Source organism: Ambystoma mexicanum, chromosome 14 (assembly GCF_040938575.1).
Source record: "Ambystoma mexicanum isolate Mex_15411 chromosome 14, UKY_AmexF1_1, whole genome shotgun sequence".
NCBI classification, from domain to species: domain Eukaryota; kingdom Metazoa; phylum Chordata; class Amphibia; order Caudata; family Ambystomatidae; genus Ambystoma; species Ambystoma mexicanum.
This window is the reverse complement of record NC_090940.1, coordinates 147,450,449-147,474,611: the sequence shown is the minus strand read 5'-3', so window position 1 is coordinate 147,474,611 and position 24,163 is coordinate 147,450,449. Positions and strand designations below refer to the sequence as shown.

General features: G+C 45.9%; 2 protein-coding genes across 2 annotated transcripts in view; one reads left to right on the top strand and one right to left on the bottom strand.

The window, feature by feature from the left end:
* Positions 1 to 24,163, top strand: part of FANCM (FA complementation group M) — a 1,896,264-nt gene that overhangs the window by 367,233 nt on the left and 1,504,868 nt on the right. Inside the window, exon 4 of the mRNA XM_069638749.1 lies at positions 5,816 to 5,974. Coding sequence (XP_069494850.1) covers positions 5,816 to 5,974 — 159 coding nt within the window. The remainder of the gene's footprint in view (positions 1 to 5,815; positions 5,975 to 24,163) is intronic.
* LOC138527506 (heme-binding protein 1-like) overlaps positions 6,134 to 24,163 on the bottom strand; it is a 163,731-nt gene continuing 145,701 nt past the window's right edge. The window contains exon 5 of the mRNA XM_069638751.1: positions 6,134 to 23,551. Coding sequence (XP_069494852.1) covers positions 23,380 to 23,551 — 172 coding nt within the window. The 3' untranslated portion in view covers positions 6,134 to 23,379. The remainder of the gene's footprint in view (positions 23,552 to 24,163) is intronic.

The window sequence follows — 24,163 nt, the reverse complement described above, 5'->3', positions numbered from 1 at the left end:
GGCGGCAGAGGTTAGTCGAAAGGAAAGAGGAGTGGCTGCAGCGCACAGTCCTAGCCCAAACTCACAACCTAGTAGTTACAAAAAGGACACAAAGGACACAAAATGCAATGTAAAAAGGGGGTGCAAGATGTTAAAAAAAGAAATACACTTAAATTTGAATTCCAAAAAAGGGACAACAAGATGCAGTGAAAGAAGAAATAGATTAGATGAGACAAGGAAGGCAGAGTGAGAGAGGCACAGTTTTGGGTCAGAAGATGTTAGTGGAGGAGGCAGTGGAAAAGTTCTGCCATCAGTCACTGGTCTCCAGAGAGCGTAAAGAGCAGGGGCCCAAGTTTGTGGGGTAGCAGGCTGCATATCAGGAGGCTGTCTCATAGTTTGAAAAGGGTGAAAAAGTCTGGGGCCCTCCAGGCCCTCCTAGGACCGTACAGGCACAGACATGGTCTTAGTGTGGGTCCTGGCAGGGCGGGCAGTGTTCTCTGACCGGCTCCCGTGATTGGTCCACAAGAGTCACACACTGCTGTGAGAAAACAGAAGGTGCCTCACCCACTAGTCCCTGGGGATCTGTCATCCAGGTGGCCCGGACAAGGCCATCGCTTTTGGATCCAGTTCCTGGGGGTGGACCAGTGCGGAAGGATCACCTGGGTGAGGGGTCTTCTGGGAGTGGGACACCGAATGGTGAGACGCGGTATCCCCTTCTTTGTAACACCTTTAATCCATCCTGCCAAGTAGTATATTTAGGAACTCTAGCGCCCCCCGCCCCCTCAAAATCCCTCTTTACAACCCAAACAATTTCTCACCAACAAAAAACGGACTAACATCCGAGCCGTAAACCTGATGTGTCCCAATACAATGGTGAGGCAATTACTGACCATCACACACACACACCTGACTTCCATTAAGCTTCCTCACACGGATAAAAGGCGGAGCATGAGAGCACACTCTGAGCAAGGAAATACACACGAGAAAACAGCAGTTCCAAGATGGCAGTTTAACAAGAGAAGAAAGACTGTAAAACAGAAGGGGTTCGTAAGGAGGGAAGTTCCCTTTTCCTTTTTGACAAAGAACCATTGCTTTCAAGAATACTCGAGATTGGAAACTTTAAGACCAGGAAAACAGGCTGAAGAATCCTGCATTGTGTGTCAGAGATGCCCAGGTCCTCCCCCGTCAATCAAGGCGGGGAGAATCACCAGCGGCCGTTGTACTGTCCTTGGTTCCACGAACAAAGCAGCGCCAGTGAAATCAACACAGCCAGTGAGTTGGGGAGACCAATACCAGACCGGTCTGTGTTGAAACCAAGGTTGTAAGCAGTAACATTGTATGGGGGAGCGCTTGAACGAACATTGTTTGAAATACGTGTGATAAAAGAGGAAAGTAAGTTGAACTGCTGATGACTGAGTGAGCTTTGAAACCACAATACAATACCTTTGACAGAGTGGTCCAGCACTGTGTGTGTGCCCAATCAAAGGTCTCTGTAAGGTATCTAACTGAAAAGTGAAAGAATTATGAATCTAAGTGGTCCTGTGATGGGTCAAGCTAAATCCTGCGCACAGTCAAACATCTTCAGTGTTGATACAGTAAAGGAAGTTTGTGGCAAAGTAGATGAAGTTGGTCCGAGCCCGGTATAGGGAAATCATTTGAAAGCTTTGTGTTAAAGTGGGTCTGAGCCCGGCGGTGGGGGACCCGGGATTAACAAAGTTACCCGAGAATGTGTACTTGTGAAATTCTAAGAAGAAAAGAGCTTTGTTTGTCATGTTGCATCAGGCCATCTGAAAAAGAGACTTTAAATGGCAAAGAGACTTTGGCACACAAGGCCATAATGTTGAAGTTTTGAACTGCACCCTTGTGCTAGAGAAGCCAGAGACTGTGTTAAGCTAGAGTGTGCCGCCTTGTCCCGTGCTGAAAACATGGGGAAGGGAAGCCAACGGCTTGAATATCCTGACATCATTTCTTGAACACTTTTCTTTTACATAACATTGTTTCCCATACTGTGTATTTAGAAGTAAGGATTGGCAATAGGTTTATTAGTATAGACCCTTCTATTTTGACAAGACACCACTTGCACTGTGTTATTATTATTTGATGGTTGTAGCTTGCTTCCATCTTTAGATTCAGGATTAGATGGGGGTTTTTCAAACCCAGTTGAAGTTCAATAAACACCCTTGAACTGTGATCACATGTATCTGTCTTACTGTTTGATACCATGCCTTCCTTACACTGCCCAATCGCAGGTCCAGATGGTTGGCATGCCGATGCACATCTAGTGTGCTGATGGTGCCGGCCATGCTGGAAGATGAAGGGCCAGCCCAGGATCACTGGCCTAGTTGGGCTAGAAGGAAGTTAAATTATTTTTCAGCCACGCAAAGGAGAGCAGCAAGGATGCAGGCCCACACGCACACTTGCAAACACTAAATTCAAACGTTTTCGGTAGCAAAGAAAAATTGCTGTAAATTCGATATTCACCCGAAACCCTTCTGGGCTTACCTACTTGCCGCGTTGCGGCAATCAGGTGGGAACAGGAGCAGTGTAGGAGCCTCGTGGATTGGAGTGTAGCTGGTCCGACCTGGAGAATCCCTTTCCCAACAAAGGAAAACCTGTACATCACTAGCAAAACGTGTTTACAGATTCAGCATCGGGAAGATAATGTGCAAACCCCCACAGGGGTCACTCTTGGGGGAACAATGTCCCTACGCCCAATTGGTGTCCAATGTGTCCGCAGAGGCCCATTCCTCGACCAATACAGTTAATGGACAGAGAGCGATACACGCACTTCCTTTCCACACTATCAAACACATGAGAGGAGAGAGCTCATGCCCCCTCTCAATTGACCGAACAAGAGAGAATCAGCTGCAGCCTCCATTATAAGCACATGAAAGGAAACCAGCACTGCACCAAACAAAGGAGAAACATGTTTCCAAATTCCCACCCAACAGGAGTAATTCTAAATACATACCCTGAGCTGTTTGGCACAGGAGGTCACCAAAACGAAATTCAGAGAAGGGAAACCCAACCCGAGAAAGGGGAACAAACCAGTTCTCTCCAAGCCAGCAAGAAACAGAGTGAAGTGGGATCCAGGATGGCAGCTTCCCCATTTAAAGACTCTGTACTACAAAGCGTCCAAGCCATGGACCATGCCCAGAATGGGCATGTGACCCCTCTGCCCGTCAGTGGGAAGAAAGGCAGTCCGAGCACTATAGAAGGCCAACCTCCCATGACAAGAGTGAACGCGATGTGTTTTGGTACAGAGAAGGTGAGTTGTGGTGTTAAAGAGGAAGGAGATTGCTGGAGCTTAGATGAAGGTTGCTGAGCTGGCTGTAAGATCTGGCGTGAAGAAAAGATTGCAAGGCCCAGAGAGGAGGGGAAGATTCCTGGGCTGAGTGTAAGACCTGGAGTAGAGTGGTGAATTTTAACTTCTAGAGAAGAATGACTGATTGTAAAACTTTTAGTCCGAAGGAGACTGGAAGCCAAAGACCAGAAATACAGAAAAAGAAGATTGAAGGGGAGACTAAAAGGCAGGCAAATAGAGGCCTGGCCACAGTCCAAGTCACGAAAAGGGCAAAGGAAGCAAAGGCATAAGACTTTGAGGGAAAGACTTGGAAGGTGAAGGCTCCGACCAAAGGGACGACATAGCAGTAAAGGGTTGAGGCTATGAAGAGAGGACGTGGTGCCAGAATGGTAGAGAACCTGGACTAGGGTCATTCCTAAAACAAAGTGGGACTAAAAACACACACACACCTGTTCAGTCACTTGTATCGGAACTGCAAAAGCTGCTGCGACGAGGTTCTGGTAATTGACTTACAGCTCTGACACAAGTGATTGAACAGACGCATCGGTTTGTGTATTTTTTTCCAGAATAGTAAGTTTCTCGTAACCAGGACTAATGTCTGGCAGAGGGACTCCCAGGACCCCCCTTGTTAATTTGCATATTTAAGTAACTTTGGGTCTCACCCTAAGTTACTAGGGGAATCCAGAAGTGGACCCCTTGCTCACTATTCTTAGAGAGGCACAGATCCACCCTACTGATGAGGTCCAACCAGACCGAAACATGTGTCTGGGGTTTCTGTTGGTACTCTTGTTCAGAGGAGAATTGCCTAGCATTTCGGTGCTGGACTGCCCCATGGCAGGACAAAGACTGATATGTTTGGGATATTTCTTCTTTGTGAAAGATAGTGAGCTAAAGACTCTGGGTAAGTCCCTCGTAACCAGGACTAATGTCTGGCAGAGGGACTCCCAGGACCCCCCTTTTTAATCTACCTTATGTTGTCCTTTTCATGTCTGTTGTGTGAAGTTTATATTCTATTTTTCCTTCACTGTTTTCTCGTCAGTCAATATTTTCTGCACAAGGCCTCAAGGGATTCCAAAATCCTGCCTTCCCCCCCTTCCAAACGAGTGCTGTTGGAACCCTCCTTCAACTCCACCACCTCCTTTTCCGGTCCAGTGATCACCTTTTTCTTTCTTTCCTCTCCCATGGTGCAGGCAGTCTCAATGGGTGGGTCCCAAAAATCCAGCCGATTAGTGATTCAAACAAATGATTCAGCGCTCACTCGTGAAACCATAAAAGACTACTTTATTAGCAAGCAACAGAACATCCTGCCATCCGATGACCTGTCTGCAGCACTCGGGAGCTTAGCCTATTCACGCCACCCCTCTTGTCCTGCTGCCCTTCTGCAGAACATACCCTCGGTCCAACAGCGCCGGTTTTTGCAGGGGCTTTAAAGACATTCCTCTGCTCATCCCGGGCATGCTACACAATGCATTCATCCTCTCGTGGGTATCCCGCCCCTGAGTTGTCAAGCACTGTCACCAGCACCTTCCTTCCAGAGTATTCATGGGCTTAGCAGAATCAAAGCAGCCTTTTCTACGCAGCCTGCTCTGGAGACCCCTTAGCTATGGCACATGATCCCCTCACGTATTTATCCCTTTTGGTGTCTACCTATGAGGCCTTAGACCTGTACAAAAACCAACCTAGTCTGCAGAAGTCTCCTCCTGCTTGGGGCAGGGGTCTGGCCACCCTCTGGCAACATGCACCACCAATGCCAATCTACCCTGGGGCTCTGCATCCTTTTACACCGGGAGCACTCCTTCACGTTCATACTAGAGCAGACTAAGAAAAGCAGCCACTGAGAGTCGAACTGTGCAGAGAAACCAACCAAGACCAGGCTATCTTGGGCTCTGCAAAGCGCTGCCAACCCACTGTGAAATGTTGCAATATTAAAGCTCCAATTTTGGTAGTTATGTTTCATATAGAAGCCGATGTCTGAGGCTCTAGTTTACTGACATGCTTGTCCCTGATCGAGGTTACCTTATTTCAATTAGTGGTGTGTGACCCCAATATGATTATTTGAAATAGGTTGTTTCCTCTCATGTGCATTTCTCAGTGTTGTGCTATTGGGATTCGATATCTCCTCAAATCAACAATTATTTTGACATTGATATCTGAAACTAAATTGCCATGTTTTCATGTTCAAGAGGATCACCAGTGAAGAAGTTGCTGGTTGTGCCTGCAGTGCTCTTTACTGCACAACATCATGATGGTTTTGATTTCTTTTTAGCCTTCTACATGCTGTACATCTTGCTATGAGGTAGTATGACATGCCATTACGTGTTTTGCATTGAATTGCCCCATCCCTTATGATAAATATAATGTAGCAGGCAGTATGTGGGGACATCAGTAAGGAAAACCAAAATTGGATGGAGCTCCTGTTAACCACTGAGCTGCTTCGGCATGTAACCAGAAAAAAACATTCTATAGCCATTTCTGTGCAAACCTTAATTGGATCCATATGTACCCTTCATCTGTCTTTTGTTATTGTGCCAGGCTGTGCAACAAGTTATTTCAAACCTGTTGATTGCACACATCGAACTACGATCCGAAGATTCACCAGATATTCAGCCCTTTTCACATGACCGACAACTGGAGAAGTTTGTTGTACCTCTTGGTGATGAACTGGCAGCAATTCAGAAAGCCTATATCCAGGTGAGTGGTTGCTGGTATTGAAGCTGAAACCTAATTCTCATATGTGGCTACCATTGGATCTTCTTTGAATCGTACATTTTATGTTATAACAAAACTACTTCACATCATAAAAACACTTATAGTTGAAAGTGCATTCTCGAAGCGTATATTCAACAAACAGCAGTGTTAGACGAATTTTATTAGAAAATACAAAGCTCTTACCTATAAAACAGTGTTATGCTTTACAAAAGACACAGTTTACAAATACACAAGTATACATTACAATAATCTTATGTCCTTTTCTATAATTCATCAAAATATATTTATTATAGTTGCATGGCTTATATTTGAAATTGTAGTTAGTTGAAATGTATACCTATAAAGTTTTGTATAGGGTTTGTGCCTGTGGTCATCTGATTAGTGATGGCCTGTTGTTGCAGGGGTCTTTGGTGCGATAACCCTGCATATCACGTTGGTCCTTTTTAATACCAATAAAAGTGCATTAACGAAACTAAATTTTGTTTCTAGCAAGATGGGGGCTATATAAACGTGCGTGCCGCCATCATGCCACACAGTGCTAGCTTTAAGTCTACTCAATATTGGTTCACAGTGTGCAGCTCAGCTCAAGCAACATTGCTTTAAATGTTTAAAATAAATATTAACATTGATTACAACTTTCTACATAAAAATAAAATCAGATGGCATCAATTCTAAACACATTTACAACAAATATGAACACTGTAACACAAATATTTAACACCCAGATGCAAGCAGATCTGTGCAAATATATTATTAAAGTAATATCTATTAACTCATTCCTGGATCAACACCCAAATGTCAGTCAAAACGTCTTAGGATATTTTCTGGCAAAGGCAGCCAGTACTAAAAGATAAAGCATTAGTATGCCAAACTGTTGGATATTGTTTTGCTGCATGGTACGACCCCCTTCCCCAAATTGTGTAGTTAACTAAGACCACAACCAGGCTTATAAACAATAACATTAGTAAATTAGGGATTCCTAAAACCAGGCAAAAAACACCACTTGGGCTTTTAGTAATGGGCCTGCCAACCCAAGGTAACAAGCCAGAGCCAAACCCAGGTATTTATAGCCATTACAACCTAGCTAGTAAGTCTAGGGTGTAGATGGGGAGTCCTTTTTTTATTGAACAAATAGTTTCTGTGCAGAGCAAAACAAGTTCTTCAGAAAAAAGAGCCAATTTGTGCCTCAAACCCTCTTTCTATTTTGTGGGTGGGGCACTGAGACAGTGACGGAGCTGCTAGGCTTGGAACAAAGACAAAGGACAGAAGACAGCTAGCAGATAAGTTTGGGTTTTACAAATAGTGGTGTGGTTAGACAGCAAGAGGCACGACAAAGAGCAGCCAAGAGCTTGCTCAGAATGCAGACATGGGCCAGCAGATAAATCACACGCCCAAAAGAATCTCATTGGCTGTCACACCCACGCTACTTTCTAATGAATAATGGATTACAATACCTGGATTGTTCGGTACTGGAATGTCCATTTCAGAGACCCTTGTTTGGATTGTAGCCCTTTATGCCTTCCACTCGCCTTAATGTGTACCACTCCGTGTTTCGTTGTATGCGACTAGTAGTGCCCTTGAAAATCCCAGCGTTTCTTTACTTCTACTCTGTGTGGCTAGAACCTACCTGGCAAATTGGGATACTGAGCACTCTATTAAGCAGTTTGGTAAAGGTACATCAACAGTGATTGTGAGTATGTGAAACTAGTAGGTGGCAAGTCAGGGTGCCTGGTAAAGGCTTGCACACTTATGCAAAGCAGCTTGGTGGTTCAAGCCGAAGATATGGGAGATAAATGAATGTTGCCAATCTTTGTATCTACTCTACTCCAGGGTTGTTTTTGAATGAATTAAGCAGCCAGTTGTTTGGCTTTAGGCCAAGTGACAATCCACTGATGTCGATTGATGGTGCTGCTAGTATTCATATTATGTTTGTAGGTGTTTCACACACTTGAGTCGTGTTTGTCGGTGTGTATTTGTTTTATAAAGATTTCTGTTTACTATAGCGCTCACAAGATGATTTTCACACACACAAAACAAGGTTATTTAAAATTTCGGAATGAGTTTGAGTGACCTCTCGTGGAACGGCGTTCAATACTCTGCTAAACTGGACTATCACATCCAGCTTGCCAACTATGACAAAAATAAGATTCACCACAAATTGGATAATACGTGTTAAGACTTCAGAAACGTTTTTGCTGTACAAATACTTTCAAGAAATCCTCATGATGAGCCACTAGAGAGTGGTGAAACACGTCGGGACACGTTTTTGAAAAGTTTTGATTAAAAGCATATTTAATGGAAAATGAAAAGAGGTATTTCTCTATACTAACTGTAAGTTAAATGAGAAATCAGATGTCTTTAATTAAGGAGATCCCGATTACATTATGACTCATCAAGATTCTTGGGTTGTAAGGGATCTGAATGTTTATAAGTAAAGTCCAACCAGGCACAATTGTTAACCCACGCACGCCAAACAAGGTCATTGCATTTTTTTAATAATTAAAACAAATTGGGAAAAGTGAGTTTGAAACTTTGAATCTGTGACCTTGTAAATGCCCTAAATGTAGCTTCTAACCAGGGCATGCATATTCCACAGTAGCAATGTCCAAGTGTTCCAAAGGGATACTAATCATGCTTCATCTGGGATTTGAATTCTCTGATTAACACCAGTGGGGTATATGCACTACTTCAATTCACTTGAACAGCCAATTCTTTTTCCCCACTGCTTTCCTTTTCAACAAGCATAAATTTCAATATGAAAATATAAAAAACGAGATCCTGGGAGTGATGTTGATGACTCCGTTCACACACTTATCTTTTCTTGTTTTAGCAGAATAGATATACTAGTAAACTGTCATTTGTGACATCATACTCCTCAGTTATGAATTAGAATTAAACTTTAGAGAATGTGCACCCTGAAAAAACGTATGTTTACAATTGGTTGTGAACTGCTGTTCCTCACCACCACAAGCTTTTCTCAGCTCTCTCGCTACGGGACCTGCAGGTATTACCAGTAGTTGCCTTTTCTCTATGAAGAAAGATAGTTAAATGTCTTCCACTCCCCCTTAGAGCTATTGCTGTGTCTTCCCTAGTGTCCTCCCACCAGTATCAACACTCCCTATGCCTGGGCTACCCTGAATATCTCCTAACTACATTTCAAATTATCCAGAATGCTTCAGCCTGCCTCATTCTGGCTACCGGTCCTTTTAAAGAATCTTGCTGTGACCTTTTGTCTAGTTTATCGTTCTTTTCACTGAGTTGTTCCCTCCATCTTGACCGTCAAGATTGCACCTTATGTTCTGAGATCCAGCAATTCTTTTAACAAGGGTGATGATAATTTTACCCATGATAAAGCCAGTTGTAACTGCTCCAATGCTATTGGAACATTCTGCCTTGCCCAGGTACATGTTTCTAATAGAAATTCCTGTTCCAGGATACTGTAGGATTATAAAAACAACACTGGCGGATCCCACTGTAGTCTTCCTCCTTCTCTAATCAGCAACTCCAAATGTAACTAACAGAGCAGGAGCCGTACGTGCCATTAAATGCAGCATTGCTGTTAATGCCGTTATAACATTGGAATGTTGGCAAGGGTGTTGCCAACGGTGGTGTTGGTTCAGTGGTGGGTACTGTTACAACACTGCTCCTGGATTCTTCCCAACCTTCAGTTTTTCTTTGTTCCATTTCTCTGCTTTGGTTGTTGGCTGCACTGTTAAGTGATGGCACAAACATCCGTCTGTCCCTTCTCTCATTTTCACATCACAGCTGTTGAAACCTTGTGTGTAGAAGCTAGGATAAACCCATTCTCTGTGCCTGCCTCCATTGTAAACCAGGGCTGTGCTCTAGATCCTGTTCGTTGGTCCTTTTGATGTATCATATTTTTGCACTAGTGCAATCATGGCACTATAGCGCTTCATATTGACAGGCTGTAACTCATGTTATCTTACTCTTTCCCTCATTGAGCACCCTCTGCCTCTCCTCGGACCTTTAATACTAGTCAATAACACCTGTTACAGCAGGAGGAGCAAGAGGAAGAAAGCGCAAGCTTCCCATCACTTCAGCCCTTGCCCCTTTTTGGCAGTAGTTTTGGTGGTGGCAAGGGTTTGAGGCCCCCCTTTGCTCTACTCACAGCTCCTGATAACTGACACTGTTAAAGTCCGGGGATTGGAAATTGAGGGAGATGGGGAAGCCCTTGCTCTCTTTCCCAATGATTTACACTTGCCAAGCTCTTTAAACATCTGTCTATCGATCTATCTATCTCTCTGTCTATCACTTATAGAATGAAAAGCTTGCACCAAAGGTTTTGTGGCGCCGAACGGATTCCAAAATCAACGGGGCTAACAGATGCAGACATTTAGAAAAGAGAAGTCTTTAGCTTGGCATTGAAAGTATGGAAGTCAGACTGCGAAGAGAGACTGGAATCAACAGTGCTGAATGCGCTGATGGAAGCTAGCCTGAGGGAGGGAATGTATGATCTGACATTCTCATGAAGAGAGAGGCAGTCCCTGTGATAGGCTCGATGGATCAGAAGCCAATGCAATTTACGACGAGCTGGGGAAAAAGGATGGCCAAAGGGGATTCCAGAGGCCAGTCTAACAGCAGCATTTTGCAAAACCTGCAGACGATCAAGCTGAAACGAGATTTGACGTAGTAGAGCGGCATTGCAGTAGTCGAGGCTTCCATTAATCGTGGCAACAATGATTGGGGCATGAAACCTAGGAGGAATAAGGTTGATCACCTTTTTCAGCAGTTTGAGTTTAAAGAAACTAGAACTGCAAACTGCAATGATCTGGTCACCTGGTGCCAGTGATGCCTTTACCTTCACACGCAGTTGGGTATCATCCACATAGGAGTAAAAGCGGAAGCCATGCGAATCAATAAGGTTAGCTAAAGGCTGAACATATTTGTTAAAAAGCAGTGCAGTGAGTGTCGAACCCTGAGGCACCCCTCATGTAATGGGGTTGGAGCAGATTGGAATGGACAAAGGAAAATCAACTTGGTCCGTGAATATAAAAACATAGTTCAGTGCCAGTGATACCAGCTTCCCACATCCAGGCCAGGAGTTTGGCATGGTCGATTGTGTTGAATGCAGCGGACAGATCTAGCAAAATAAGACCAGCCATCAGCCCGGGTCCCGAATGGTGGTGAAGTTGTCAATCACTGATACCGCGACTGATTTTTGCCCATTAATGGGCCAAAGCCCATCTGAAATGGGCCAAGAATATTCCCAGCTTCAATGAACAACCGGCACGGGGCGGGGGGCGGTGGGAGGAGTATTAACCCATGCCTCTTTAGCAGATCCATGATAAAGTGGAAAAAGGGATATGGGATGGGAAAAATGTGAGGAAGTGCAGCGTCCAGCACAGTTGTTTTAAAGAGTGCAACCACCAACACATGTTTCAAGCAATCTGGAATCTGTCCAGAGGGCAGAGAATAGTTGATAGCATCAGTAATGATCTCATTAGTGTAGCCCATAATTTATTTTGGAGCGTGTAGATGAATAGCATCCAATGGGGGGAGCTTATTTAAGGCTCGAATTAGCCTGTAATATTGCTGGGCAATCAACAGGTAGAAAAGTTCTAAAGCACGATCTTGGTCATAAACGGGGATGATGGAAAATGAACCGAAACTGTAGTATGGCGATTAACACAAGATGTTGTCTCTAATGGACTCGGGTTTGCATACAAAATAACGATTGTATTGTAGTCCTTATTGATATAGCGCCTTTTCCCATTTGTATGGCCTTAACACGCTTTGTGGTACGAACGCCCTCAGGGACCGAAGTCCAGGTATAGGAAAGTTCTAAGAGGAGATTTAAGGTGCGTGTGTGGATTTGGCCAAAATTAGGACTTGTGAGTGCTGGCTAGGCTCCAGTAAGCAGCCCAAGAGGCCAGGTACGTGGGCGGGTGCTGAGTGTGGTCCTGACAGAGCACTAGTGCAGGAAAATCGATGTGTACCCAGCTAGACCGAATTTGGCGTAGGTTGTTGCTCTATTCTGGAAGCCGGTAAGATAGCTCAACAGGTTGAGCGCTCGCTGCTGCGATCTGAGCGTGATCTGCAGGTTGCCGGTTCGAATTATGGCAAGGCCAACTCATCCTTTTATCCTTCCAAGGTCGTTAAATGAGTACCAGTTTCGGTTGGGTGACATTGTATGTAAATATGTGCTCTGTAAAGCGCTTTGGATTAAGTGTGTTCCAATGGCTAACATAAGTAGTTATTTTTTTTGTAAAGTATTTTATTAGCATTTGTGCAGATACATATGCTTTAATAATTAACAGATATTAACGTAACAAACAAACAGATAACCAATGCAGTCTTCATGTTGCAGTGTGAAGTTCTTGTCGATTTGAGTGAAGAGGGGGCAGGTGTCCAGCGAATCCGGCGCCAGAAGGGGTTGGTTTCAAGGGGTTTCCATCTTTCGGGTGGTTCTTCGTCAACTTGCTTTTAGGGGTGCGTTTTCAGGGGGGTTTATGGTCCGCGGCGTACTGTATGTCGCGCAGCAGAGCTTTCCATGACTCTAGGGTGTCATTAGCATTGTCGCCGCCTGCGTGGATTCCCTCCTGCCAGGCTCTGGTCTCAGCTTCCGTCCATCTTTCTTGGTCTTTAAGCCATCGTTCATGCCTCGGACCCCCCGGTGACTTCCAAGCCATTGCTATGGATCTGTTTGCGAGAATGCAGGCTAAGTCCATTAGTTTGAATAGGTATTTGTGCTTGCTCAGTCTGGGATGTGCCCCTAATAAGCATTCTTTTGGGTTCCACTCGTATCTGGTTAGGCCAGCGTTCGTGCAGGTGTCTTTCACCATGGACCAAAATTTTGCCGTTTTGGGGAAAGTCCAGAACATGTGGATCATGTCAGCCTTGTCATTTCCGCACCAGGGGCATTGTGGGGATACCTGTTTGTTGAAGGTAGCCACTCTCGATGGGGTCATGTACGTTCTATATAAGACGTTCAGCTGGATCTGTTTGAATCTGGTGTTTCTTGACACTTCTTTGGGGTATAGCAATAATCTCTCCCATTTGTTATATGATAGTGTGATTTCCAGCTCGGTTTCCCATTTTTGCCTCAGTGGCGTGCTTTTCGGGTTGTCTGTCGATCAGTTTGTTGTATAGGCGGGACACCGGTTTCCAGCCGTCAGCTAGGTCCTACATTTCCTGGAGGAGGGGATCTGGGGCGGGTTCCTCTGGCCACATTGTCCATTGATTTTTGGCAGTTGTCTTAAGGCGATGGTACCACAGAAATTGGCCACTCGTGATTCCTTTGTTTGCTTGTAGCGATTCTAGTTCTCTGAATGTGCCCTCTTCATACATATCGCCCCATGTGTAAATTCCGGTTCTTTCCCAGTTGCTGGCCGTCGCGAGATCTGTCTGTGTTGTGCAGGCGTCGGCCAGGATGGGGTTGTTGGAAGTGTAGGGGTGTTTCAGTTGTCGGAGGAAGCAGGTTCTAGCCCATATCTGCCTGCCTAGGGTTACTATCAAGGGGACGTCAGATGGTGGTTTCATCGGGTTCCAAAGTATCTCCTTGGGGAATAGCTTGGAGGATGATTGCCGCAGCAGTCCCGATTCGTCAGACGGATCATCGGAGAGCCATTTAGTCACATGGCTGAGTTGTGCAGCTAGATAGTATCTTTGGAGGTCTGGTAGTTGTATCCCTCCCTCTTTGTACAGGAGCGTGAGTGTGGCTAAGGAGAGTTTGTCTGGATGGCCCCATATTAAGTCCTTGATTAAAGATTCCAGTTTTCTGAAGAAAGGAGGTCTGATGTTGTGGCAAACATTCACGAAGTAGTATAAGAGTCGGGGGAGGATTATCATTTTGACAATTGCTGCTCTGCCCATCATTGCGAGCGGAAGCTTCAACCAAAACTTCATGGATTTGCGGAGGCCTTTTATTGCTTTTTCCATGTTATGTTGGTGTGTGAGCTCGGGGGTGTGGCTCACGGTGACACCTAGGTACCTAAACCCCTGCGGTTGCCATTTCACCCCGACATCTGGTAAGTCGGAATTGTCCAAGCTCCTGAGCCTTGCTAGTGGGAATGCACAGGATTTTGGCCTGCTAAATTCGATCCCGGAGTATCGGGCATAATTGTCTAGGATGTCTAGCGCGACTTTTGCATTGAGCTGCGGGTCCCTCAGGTATAGGAGAACATCACCCGCGTACAAGGATGTTATGGAGTGATCATTGCCCAGCCTGATACCCGCATCAAAGTGCTGTTTTGTGAAGTAAATGGCCACTGGTTCCAGGCCTAGGATGTATAACAACGGAGATAGCGGGCATCCTTGTCTAGTGCCCCGCTGTATCTCCCAGGATTCAGAGACCGTTCCTCCAGTCTTTACTCTCGCTACCGGTGAGTTGTATAGTACCTCGACCCATCGCACAAAGCCTTCGCCAAAGCCAAACTCTCTTAACACCTCAATCAGCAATTCCCATTTTTTATGGCATCGAGCAATAGCACCGCTAGGTCTTCGTCTCTGTCGTAGGTCTCCGCCGCAATGTGCTGAAATCTCCTCAGGTTTGCTGTAGTGTTGCGTCCTGGAACAAAGCCATTCTGGTCTTCCTGGATCAGGGTTCCCACCACCCTCGCCAGCCTCTTGGCCAGGATTGTAGTCAGGATCTTAATATCGTAGTTTAGCATTGCAATTGGGCGGTATGAATCGCACTTGTTGATAGGTTTGTTGTGCTTAAGTATGGGAATGATGATTGTTTCTTTCATGGAGTTGGGTAAGATTCCATTTTCGTATGCCTCCATATACACCTCGTGCAGGACCGGGGTGAGGGTAGCTTCATAGGCTTTGTAGAATTCTGTCCGTCACTCCCTGGGGCCTTGCATGTAGCTAGCGATCTAATCGCCTCCGTCACGTCCTCCACGGTGATCTCCGCGTCTAATAGTTCTCTTTGGTCTTCCTACAATCTTGGGAGCTCTATTTCCTCTAGAGTGGCTCTTATGTCCTCACTGGTATTATTGCGTCATGTGCGTACAGTTTAGAGTAGAAATCGGCAAATGCACGATTGATATCTTGCTGGGTCCTATGGGTTACCCTCTTCATCTGTAATCTCGGTTGGGATGTGTCTTGGGAACTCGTGTTTGCAAAGCCAGGCCAACATTCTGCCAGGCTTGTCTGCTTCTTTGTGTGCCTTGGCTGTGTAAGTTGTCTAGTCGAATTTGTCTTGGTTTTGTCTCAGTGTCCGGTGAGGCATCGATTTCAGATTCTAGATGAGTGATCTTAGTTTCCAGGTCTTCTAGTTCCATTTTCAAGTGTTTGCGGATGCCTCCTGCTCCAGATATCACCTCTCCCCTTGTTACTACTTTCATGGCTTCCCATAGTGTGCCCCAACTTGTCACTGAGCCTTTATTAATGTCTAGGTAATCTTCCAGTTTGGTTCCAAGTTCCTCCTTGAACGACTGATCTGTGAGTGCTGCCGCTGGCATTCTCCATAGTGGGATCGGTGGTCTGGGTCCTCTAAGTGTCCATTGCATGACCAGCGGGGAGTGATCCGAGATGGATCTGCCTAGGTACGTTGTGGATTCCACCTGTTGTGCCAGCTCTCGGTCTATTAGCAGATAATCTATTCTTGTGTGGATCTTGTGTGGGGCCGAGTAGTAGGAGTAGCTCCTCTCAGTGCAGTGTTGTTCCCTCCAGATGTCCACTCGGTCGAGATGTTCTATTGTGCTGTTTGGTGCGTTGGCTGCGGTGTTTAGGTGGTGTGGGGGGTCCGATCTGTCCATAGTTCCGTTCCTGATGCAATTGAAATCGCCTCCCCATATGAAAGCTCCCTCTCTGCGGAGTATCATTTTAGCGCTTAACATTTTGAGGTGTGAGGGTATTCCGTGTTGTGGTAGGTATGAGTTTACCAGGCATACGGTCGTGCATTCGATAGTTCCCCACATTATTAGGTATCTGCCCTCTTTATCGGCTTCGTAGTCCAGTAGTTGGAATGCCACTGTTGGGTTTATCCACGTGAATACTCCTCTGGCGAACTTGGAATAAGGTACCCCTCTACCGGTCCCTCCCCATGACAGTTTGGATGTGGATTCATCTGTAAGATGGGTCTCTTGAAGCATTGCAATCGATCATTTTCCTTCGCAGGAAGGAATGAATCCGGTTCCTTCTCAAATATGTGCCCATTCCCCTAACATTCCACGTCATCACCCTGACTTGAGATGCCATTGCGATGTTAATTTGGTCTCTAGTAATCGGTCACCCCAGATTTCCCGGGGGAGCTGTTGCCCCTGGCTCTGAGGTTCCTTGCCCAGGTTTCGGTGTTCCCTTGTCTCTGGTCTCCGAGGTCGACTGGCCACATGCCTTTCCCTCCTTGGTGTTTTGAAGACTGCATAACTAACAAAACAATTAACATAACTTGAACTGGTGCGCCCAGCAACTACAAGTTCCTTTCGGTGCTCAGGTGCCCCCGTGCCATCTGGACCCATCCGGGTGTCGGGCACGAGTAAGGTCGGTCAGGCAACTGGCCTGCCCTGAACTGTTCGTGGGGGTGGGGCCGAGCGAGGGCCACATCTATATAGCTGACTGTTGTGTGGATTTACCTCCTTGGTTTTTGTTTGCCTTGTTCATGTGTTGGCCTTGTGAGCCATGAGCCATTCCAAGCTTTGGTCGATTGCGACGGGGGCTCGTTACTCTTCCGAAGGCTGTGTGTCTTTACCCTCTGCCAGGTTGTTGTCTTCCAGCCACATGTTGGCGGCTGCGGGGGTCTCTAGAAAAATTGCACGGCCCTTGTGAATCACTTTCAGTCTTGAGGGGTATAACAGCATGTATTTCAAATTCAGGTGTCTGAGCCGCGCTTTGATCGGGACGAACGAGTTTCTCTCCCTCTGGACTTTCTGGGTGTAGTCGGGGTAAATGGATATTTTACAGTCTCCTCGTTCGAAGGGTCCCTCTTCTCTGGAGTGCCGTAGGATGATTTCTCTGTCTTGAAAATTGAGTATTTTGGCGATTATGGGGCGAGGATGTGAGCCCGGTGGAGGTCTTTTTTGTAGGGATCTATGCGCCCTTTCGACCGAGAAACCTTGTGTTAGTTTTTCAGCGCCTATCTCTTGTTGTGACAGGGACTCTATGTAGGCCGTCAGGTTCGAGCCTTCACTTCTTTCTGGGAGCCCAAGTATTCTGACGTTACTACACCTAGCCCGGCCCTTGGCCTCCTCAGCTTTGGCCTCAAGCACGGCCACCTTCCTTTCCAGGTCGACAACCTTAGCTTTCAGTTCCATTGCATCGTCAGATGTTTCTTTTATGGTTGTCTCAGCGATCGTCACTCTCTCGGTTAGGTTGCGGGCATCCTGGCACATAAGTTGTATTTCAGATTTGAACTCACCAATACTGGAGTCTATGAATGTCCGTAAGGATGCAATGGCTTCCAACACCTGGGTTTGGTTTTCGGAGGACTCGGCTACTTTTGCTTGTACCTGTTCGGGGGTGGAGGGACGTGGTTGCGGGGGGGAGGGACTTTGTTTTGGTGGATATGTATGTGTCCATGGTGGCTATTTTCCCCTTGTTTCTGGCGGACATGATGAGGGGTGTGCAAGTACTCTGCCCCGTCTGTTCCAGGGGTGGGAGCGCCCGCACACTGCAACGACCTGGAGGGGCAGCCGTATGGTTCGGTGGGTGGACTTGGCTTTTTCCTATACACTGTGCTTTGTGCAGGTTGTTTCCAGGGTTCGGCTCGGTCACGAAGAGTAGCACGAAGACACTCCTGGAAATGCCGCTCTGGCCTGTTGAAACCAGTTTCCCGGTCTGTTCTTAGGGGAGCGTTCGTAATTGTGCCAGTGGTGCGTATCTAGGGTCCCCTATAGTGGAAGTGTTCGGTGGCCTTGTTAATTACGAGCCCCCTCCCGCGGTTCTCCTCACCTTGAGTTTTTTGGGCTTTCTGCCGTGGAGGCGGGCGAGCGCCGGGGTTGTGTAAGGGATGGGGTCCGTACGTCTCCTCGCAACGACACTCCCTGGCGCTCCGGCTCTGGGGCTCTCCTGTAGGCCGTTGGCCAGCTACTTCTTGTCCCCTCGGCTGGTTGTGGTTCTCCATGCGGCAGGGCCGGGGCCCCGTTGTTGTCGGCGTCGCTCTCCTGCAAGCCACGGGCCAGGGGGCTAGCCCGGTTATTTCAGGGGTCAGAGTCTGGGATCCGGATCCAGCTTCCCCGTGCGGGAGCTTCTACTTCTTGTCTCCCCCGGCTGGTTGTTTGTGTCCCCCCGCAAGGCAGGGCTACAGCGGCGTGTTGTGGTCCGCCGGTGGCGACCGTGGAATCGTGCTGGAATGAACCCGGGTGGGGGGATGGGGTCCTCTTTAATCGCGGTCCGCCTCAGAAGCGTTCGCCAGTTGTGGATTGGGGCCGCTGTGGGGGCGGTCGCTGTTTCTGTCGGCGCCGTTTTCAGTGGGGGGTGGCCGCCATCTTGGATCCCGCCGAAGGTAGGGGGTGGGGGGGATTTTTACAATGGCGATCCTGCTGGTTTGGAGGCTTCAATCCCAACGAAAGTTGTGGCGTCGTGTCGGGAGCCGGTTCCGCTTCACTTGGCCCGCTTTTCTTCGTCGCAGGTGTGATTTGGGTCAGGCAAAAAGGATCAAGATGCGGCGTCTCGGCCGGAGCAAGGCGTCTCAGCCTCTACTCGCCATGAGCTCCAGGCCACGCCCCCGCTAACCTAAGCAGTTATAAGTGCAAAGGGGGCTGCTAACAAATATCTTGGAGCGCCATGGGTGGGCTGAAACCTTGTAGGCATAATGCTCCAAGTGAACCACATGTGTTAGTCCACCCACATGTCTTGGCTCAGCCCTATGGCATGTCCTTGCAGGTATTGCAAGGATCTCACTTAAGAACTGTGATATAGTGCCACCCCCAAAATCATCAGACTTAGTGCATCACGTTTCATATTCCCAAGGGCCATCTTAGTGTGTCACCATTCCTACCATCAAAAATCCATTCAAGTGCATACCTTATCGTATCTCCAAAATTCAACTAGGCACACCTCATTTTCTACCTCCAGTGAGCCATCTAATCAAGCATTCTGAGTGTTCGAACAAGCCCCTTTGATATTAAATGGGACAATCCATCTTAGTGCATAACCTATCCTAGATAAATTATCGCATAGAACTTGCGAGGTAGGAAGGACAGTGGCTGCCTGAGATGATGTCTGGTCTTTAACAGTGTGAAATAGCGTTTTAGAAGAATTTGGGGCACACGAGATCAAATCCTCATAGAAGGAGCATTTAACAAAATGTAGTGCTTTGTGGTAATAAGCTGCGCCTCTTTAAATTTAACTTTCAGATTGCAGCTGTAACTTTTCCGCCACTTTCGTTCGACTTGTAGCTGAAGACGTTAGTGTTGAGATAGTTGGAGTAAACTAAGGGTCAAAATGTCAAGGAGAATTACGTACCAGCTTAAACGGAGCTGCAATGTCAGCTACCATAGCAAAAGCTAGGTTAAGGCTCAACATGTGGAGAGAAAGAAGGACTAGTAGATGGATTGGATAATTTTGCGTTGATAAGTCCATCTGAGGCCAAAGTGTCAACAGACTTCCAGCACCTTTGCAGAGATTTGACTTGGCAAGTTGAATTACGAGGGACAGGGGGCCAAAATGCAAAGGGATCGGACCTGATCACCGGCAAAGCCAGGTACACACGGACAAAAGATACAGGCGCAAATATAAGATTGAGAGTGTGACCTTTGATGTGCGTTCGGCCTGACAAAATGACACTGAGAGATGTCCTGCAAACATGAGGAGAGATGCCGCGATCCGATCATCCGGAGAGGTGGGGCACACATTAAAATCACCTACCACAGAGGTTGTTATAGGTTAGAGCCAGATCAGTAATTAAAGATGAAAACGACTTAAATAACAAGTTCTTAGAAGGCGGACTTGCACAATTAGCAAATGAAAATTAAAAGGTAGTGACGTGCCAGCAAGGCTTCCGTTTTAACATCGAAGTTAAGTGGCAAGAGCGAATAGACAAAAGTTTCCTTATAAATAATGGCGAGTTTCTGTCAACATGTAGAATAGAAAAACCAGCAGGTAAAGCTTGAACCAGATCAGGGGATGAGGTTGGCGATAACCATGTCTCTGTGATGCAAAGCACATCCGGGTCATTTTTTCCTGTGTAATCGTAAATATATTCAGTTTGTGAGCTATCAGATAGCAAGCATTTATTAAAAGAATGGCACGTCTTGTTGGTATAATGGGCGACTCAACATAATGATTCCAATCCGTGGTGAAAATAGTATCAGGGGGGATCAAGAGAGAGAGATTAGTTGCATGATTAAAAGAAGTCTTCGTGGTAGAGAGCACAGAGCCTTGACTTGTCGTGGACGAGTGGAGACGGGCATAACTTTGGGGGGAGCGAGATCCTGGGACGAACCTTATGAAGAATATTTGAATGTTAACGCTGTAAGGGAGGCATGGTATTATAAGTATGGCAATGACACAAAAGGTACAATATGAAAACCTTTATTGAAGTTTCAATGGTGTTGGAGAAACTTGCCCTATAGCTAGGATAAGAGTAGTCTCGACCATCAAATAATAAATAACAGTCCTAGTTGAGTCTGTCAATTCAAAATGGCCTTTACTAACAAAACCTAATGCCTGCCCTATATCTTGTATGAAAAGTGTGAAAAGGAGAACATGTATGCAAAGGAAAGTTGGTGTTCAAATATAAAGAATAAATGTGACTGAGTCAGCTCTCCTCCCCACATTGGGCAGCACAGAGTAAGACTGTCCCTGTAGGCAAGATGACACACTCTCGTTCAGGTTATTAAAACAAAGATTCAAAAAGTGGATCGAGGCCTGCCAGGCCTTCCACGTTTAAGTCTTACTTTCCAATTTTAAAACACAGTTCACCAAGAAGTTCATATCGGTCCCCCTCTGTCGGGCTCAGACCTTTCACAGCAAAACAAAACACTTGCGGGGGTTCCCTTCCCCAAGCTTACTTCACCTCCTTTACAGGTCCCCTTCCCCTAATTTATTACTCTTCTGGTCTCGCGCATTTGGGCTCGGGCCATTTCCTTATATCGAATGTGCAAGTTTTTTTTCTACAGACCTCTGCAGGACCACTTCGACTTTCCAGCTTTCAACTCACACTCCTATGTTATTTGCCCCAGTGCCTGCTAGTCTGGGTAGTTCACTATATTATGCGCTGAAGTTCAACATTCACCTTTTTACTCTCCCCTTTTCTCTGGGTAAATTTTGATCACCTCGCTTTTATAGTTCATTCACTTTATTGCTACAAATGTTTCATCTTTCACAGAGTCTTTCGTGTGGCGCACTTCCTTTCGCCAGACCACTACGTTACTCAGTATCGCTGACTTTACAGCTATCGTTACTTTAAGGTTCGTTCGCAGGTCTGCCTTTCTTCGCGTCTCATCCATATGCGTGCAGCCTTCAATTGTGTGATATGATGTTGCCACTTCAATCTTTTTTTTAGCACACACTGGTCTCTCATGTCGCTTGCCAATTCACCTGTTGTGTGCGTTTCTTTCTTGTCTTTACTGTCTTCCAGTTTACGAGTCAAGGTTAGTACCACAGGCTTGGCCTCGCCTCCCCAACTCTGCCATTCTCCCGGCAGCGTCGCTGGCGTCCTTGAAACACAATGCAGCCTTCTTGTTTGGGATTGGACCTTCTCCACATGTCGTTCGAAGCCTTTTGGACGGAACGAGCTTCTGCAGGGAATTCCTGGGCTCCTCGACCTGTGGCTCTCGTCCCTCGGTCTGTTGCTCTGCTCCAGTAGGTTTGCCTTTGCCGCGGATGTTCTGCTCTTACTCGTGTTCCACCTTGCTCAGTGTGTCTCTATGTTCTGCCTTATATCCATGTGAGGAGAGCTAATTGGTATCAGATGTTTGCACTTAGTTAAGTACCTGACTTTGCCTGATGCCATTAGCATGACATGTCCGATGGGATATGGAAGAGTTAGCATTGTTAGTCAGTTGCCCTCTTCCTCTGCCCAGTGTTTGTGTGGAAAGGGGCCGGGGGGGTAGGAGGGGGGAGTTGGGACACTGGTGAATCCTAAAAAATTAGAATGGGTCATCTGTACGGGAAAGGGGAGAATACCGCGTCTCACTATTGGTAGCCCCACTCCCCGAAGACCCCTCACCCAGGTGATCCTCCCGCACTGGTCCACCCACCAGGAACTGGATCCAAAAGCGATAGCCGTGTCCTGCCCACTTGGCTGACAAGTCCCCGAGGACTAGTGGGTGAGACACCCTTTGGTTTCTCTCAAGGCTTAGACATTCAAGCCTGCTTCATCCGGTTGAGAAGAATAGAGACTTATACATTCAAAAGTAGTAATGATTGTTGTTTCCGCTGTGTTTAACTATATCTGGTTTGATAACGAAAGTGCTTGAAACAGTTAGATTAGGTCACCAAATGTACACTTAATGTGATAGAGACGTCTACTTTGTTTTTGTCAACGTGAGCATGGCTTGGGCATGTAATCTTTATATGCCATACTGAAGACTGTAAAGGATATAAAGTTCTATCCACATCGGTGGTTGCATATTGCATTTTTGGCAGTGTGGAAACCCTCGCTGATTACACTTCAAAAGGGGATTTTGAAATCTCTGTATACTACCATGAGTTTTTCATCTCCACTATTTCAAAATCTATAATTGAAGTCCATCTGTCCAACCAGACGGAATAAGAAAAAAGGGAGCACGGTGCTAACCCGATGCTACCAGCTGGAATGAATACAACACAATTTCCAAACCATCACTGCCACCCTGCGCGGGGTCACAATTCACCTGTTGTACATGGAAAGGCTCAGCGCTTAAGACCACTAGGGGGGTCATGAGCACAGTATAAAAGGCACATACCATACTGGGGGGGAATGCCTCGGCCAAGAGATCCATAAATTGCATCGAACTTTTTAAAAATGGGGTTAACACTTCCACTGGCACCTCAATTCAATGTCCATACATGTGTTAAATTGATAAAGTTGCACAGAATGGACAAATAAGTTCCACTTTATTAAGTGAGTATCTTATTTCTGAGTGTTTTAATACTTATTCCAAGGCCTATTTAATGGGTCCTATTTACTTCAGTCGGTCTTATTTGAATACGTTTAAATAAGTCAACACTAAATGGTGAATAGTAAATGCAAGTAAGATCTTGAGCCAAGGCAGACTATCCTTTCCTTAACTTCCTTTGGCGTGTTGATCCAGGAAAGCATTTTCAAATGAATGAACACAGATACGTATTTTCAAAACTGTAGCACAGTACTCCACAATATTGATTCTTGATTGTCGTGCTCATTTAAAAATTAAAATGTTCTACCCGTTTTCTGCAGCAAACAAAATATTGGTGTTATGCTCTAATTAACAGAATGTGCTGGTTTGAAAGAAAACATTGAAGACATGACCTATTTGTCATGACATTATAGATGTGTTGTAATTCAGGTGGGATGTACATTACGACCTCTGTAGGAACCAGATTTCATTCTGTCGATTCGCAGCAGCAGGGTTTGTATATCCTGCCATAATGAAGGTATCTTGCAGGCATAGTTCCGGCGACTCCAACAACTCGGCCAGTAAGCTTATTTCTCTCATGATGGACTCTTCATTGGTTACGCCACTGAAACCTCTGCCAAAAAAACAGTTTACTGTCACAAAACATATAAATGTGCTCTCACTTCTTTTGAGTATCCAAATAATCCAACCTTTGGACATAACCCACCATTTGTGGACACTGAAAGCACTGGTCTATACCTACACTTGCACATTAAGGAACCTAATGTCACTCATTTAGTAGCACGTTCACAGCCTTTGAGTGCAAACAGTGTCTTTTTATCTTTTCTCACGCACCTCCCTATATGCGTGCATTATGTAGGGTGCTGCTAGCATTACCTTATCAGATCCATTTCAATGTACAGCCCATCCATTTCATAATTGGGTCCCGAGTGCCGAAGTGCTTTTTTTGCAATATTACAAGGTTGTCCAAAAGAGAGTTTTCCAAGTAGTGGGCGATAGTCTAACTTACACAGTATTTAGTACATGAACGTATCCCAATGGGCTTAAGAATGTTATTGTTTCCCAATTTTGAAGAAGATGATGATTTTTGTATTCAATTGGACGACTATCTGATACAAGCACCCTTTAATATGATTAAAGTATTGATTTCACACTCAGAGAAATTATATAATAGGATCGAACACCACATTCGAGGGGATTGGGTCCTCCGACGTATTCCATATTT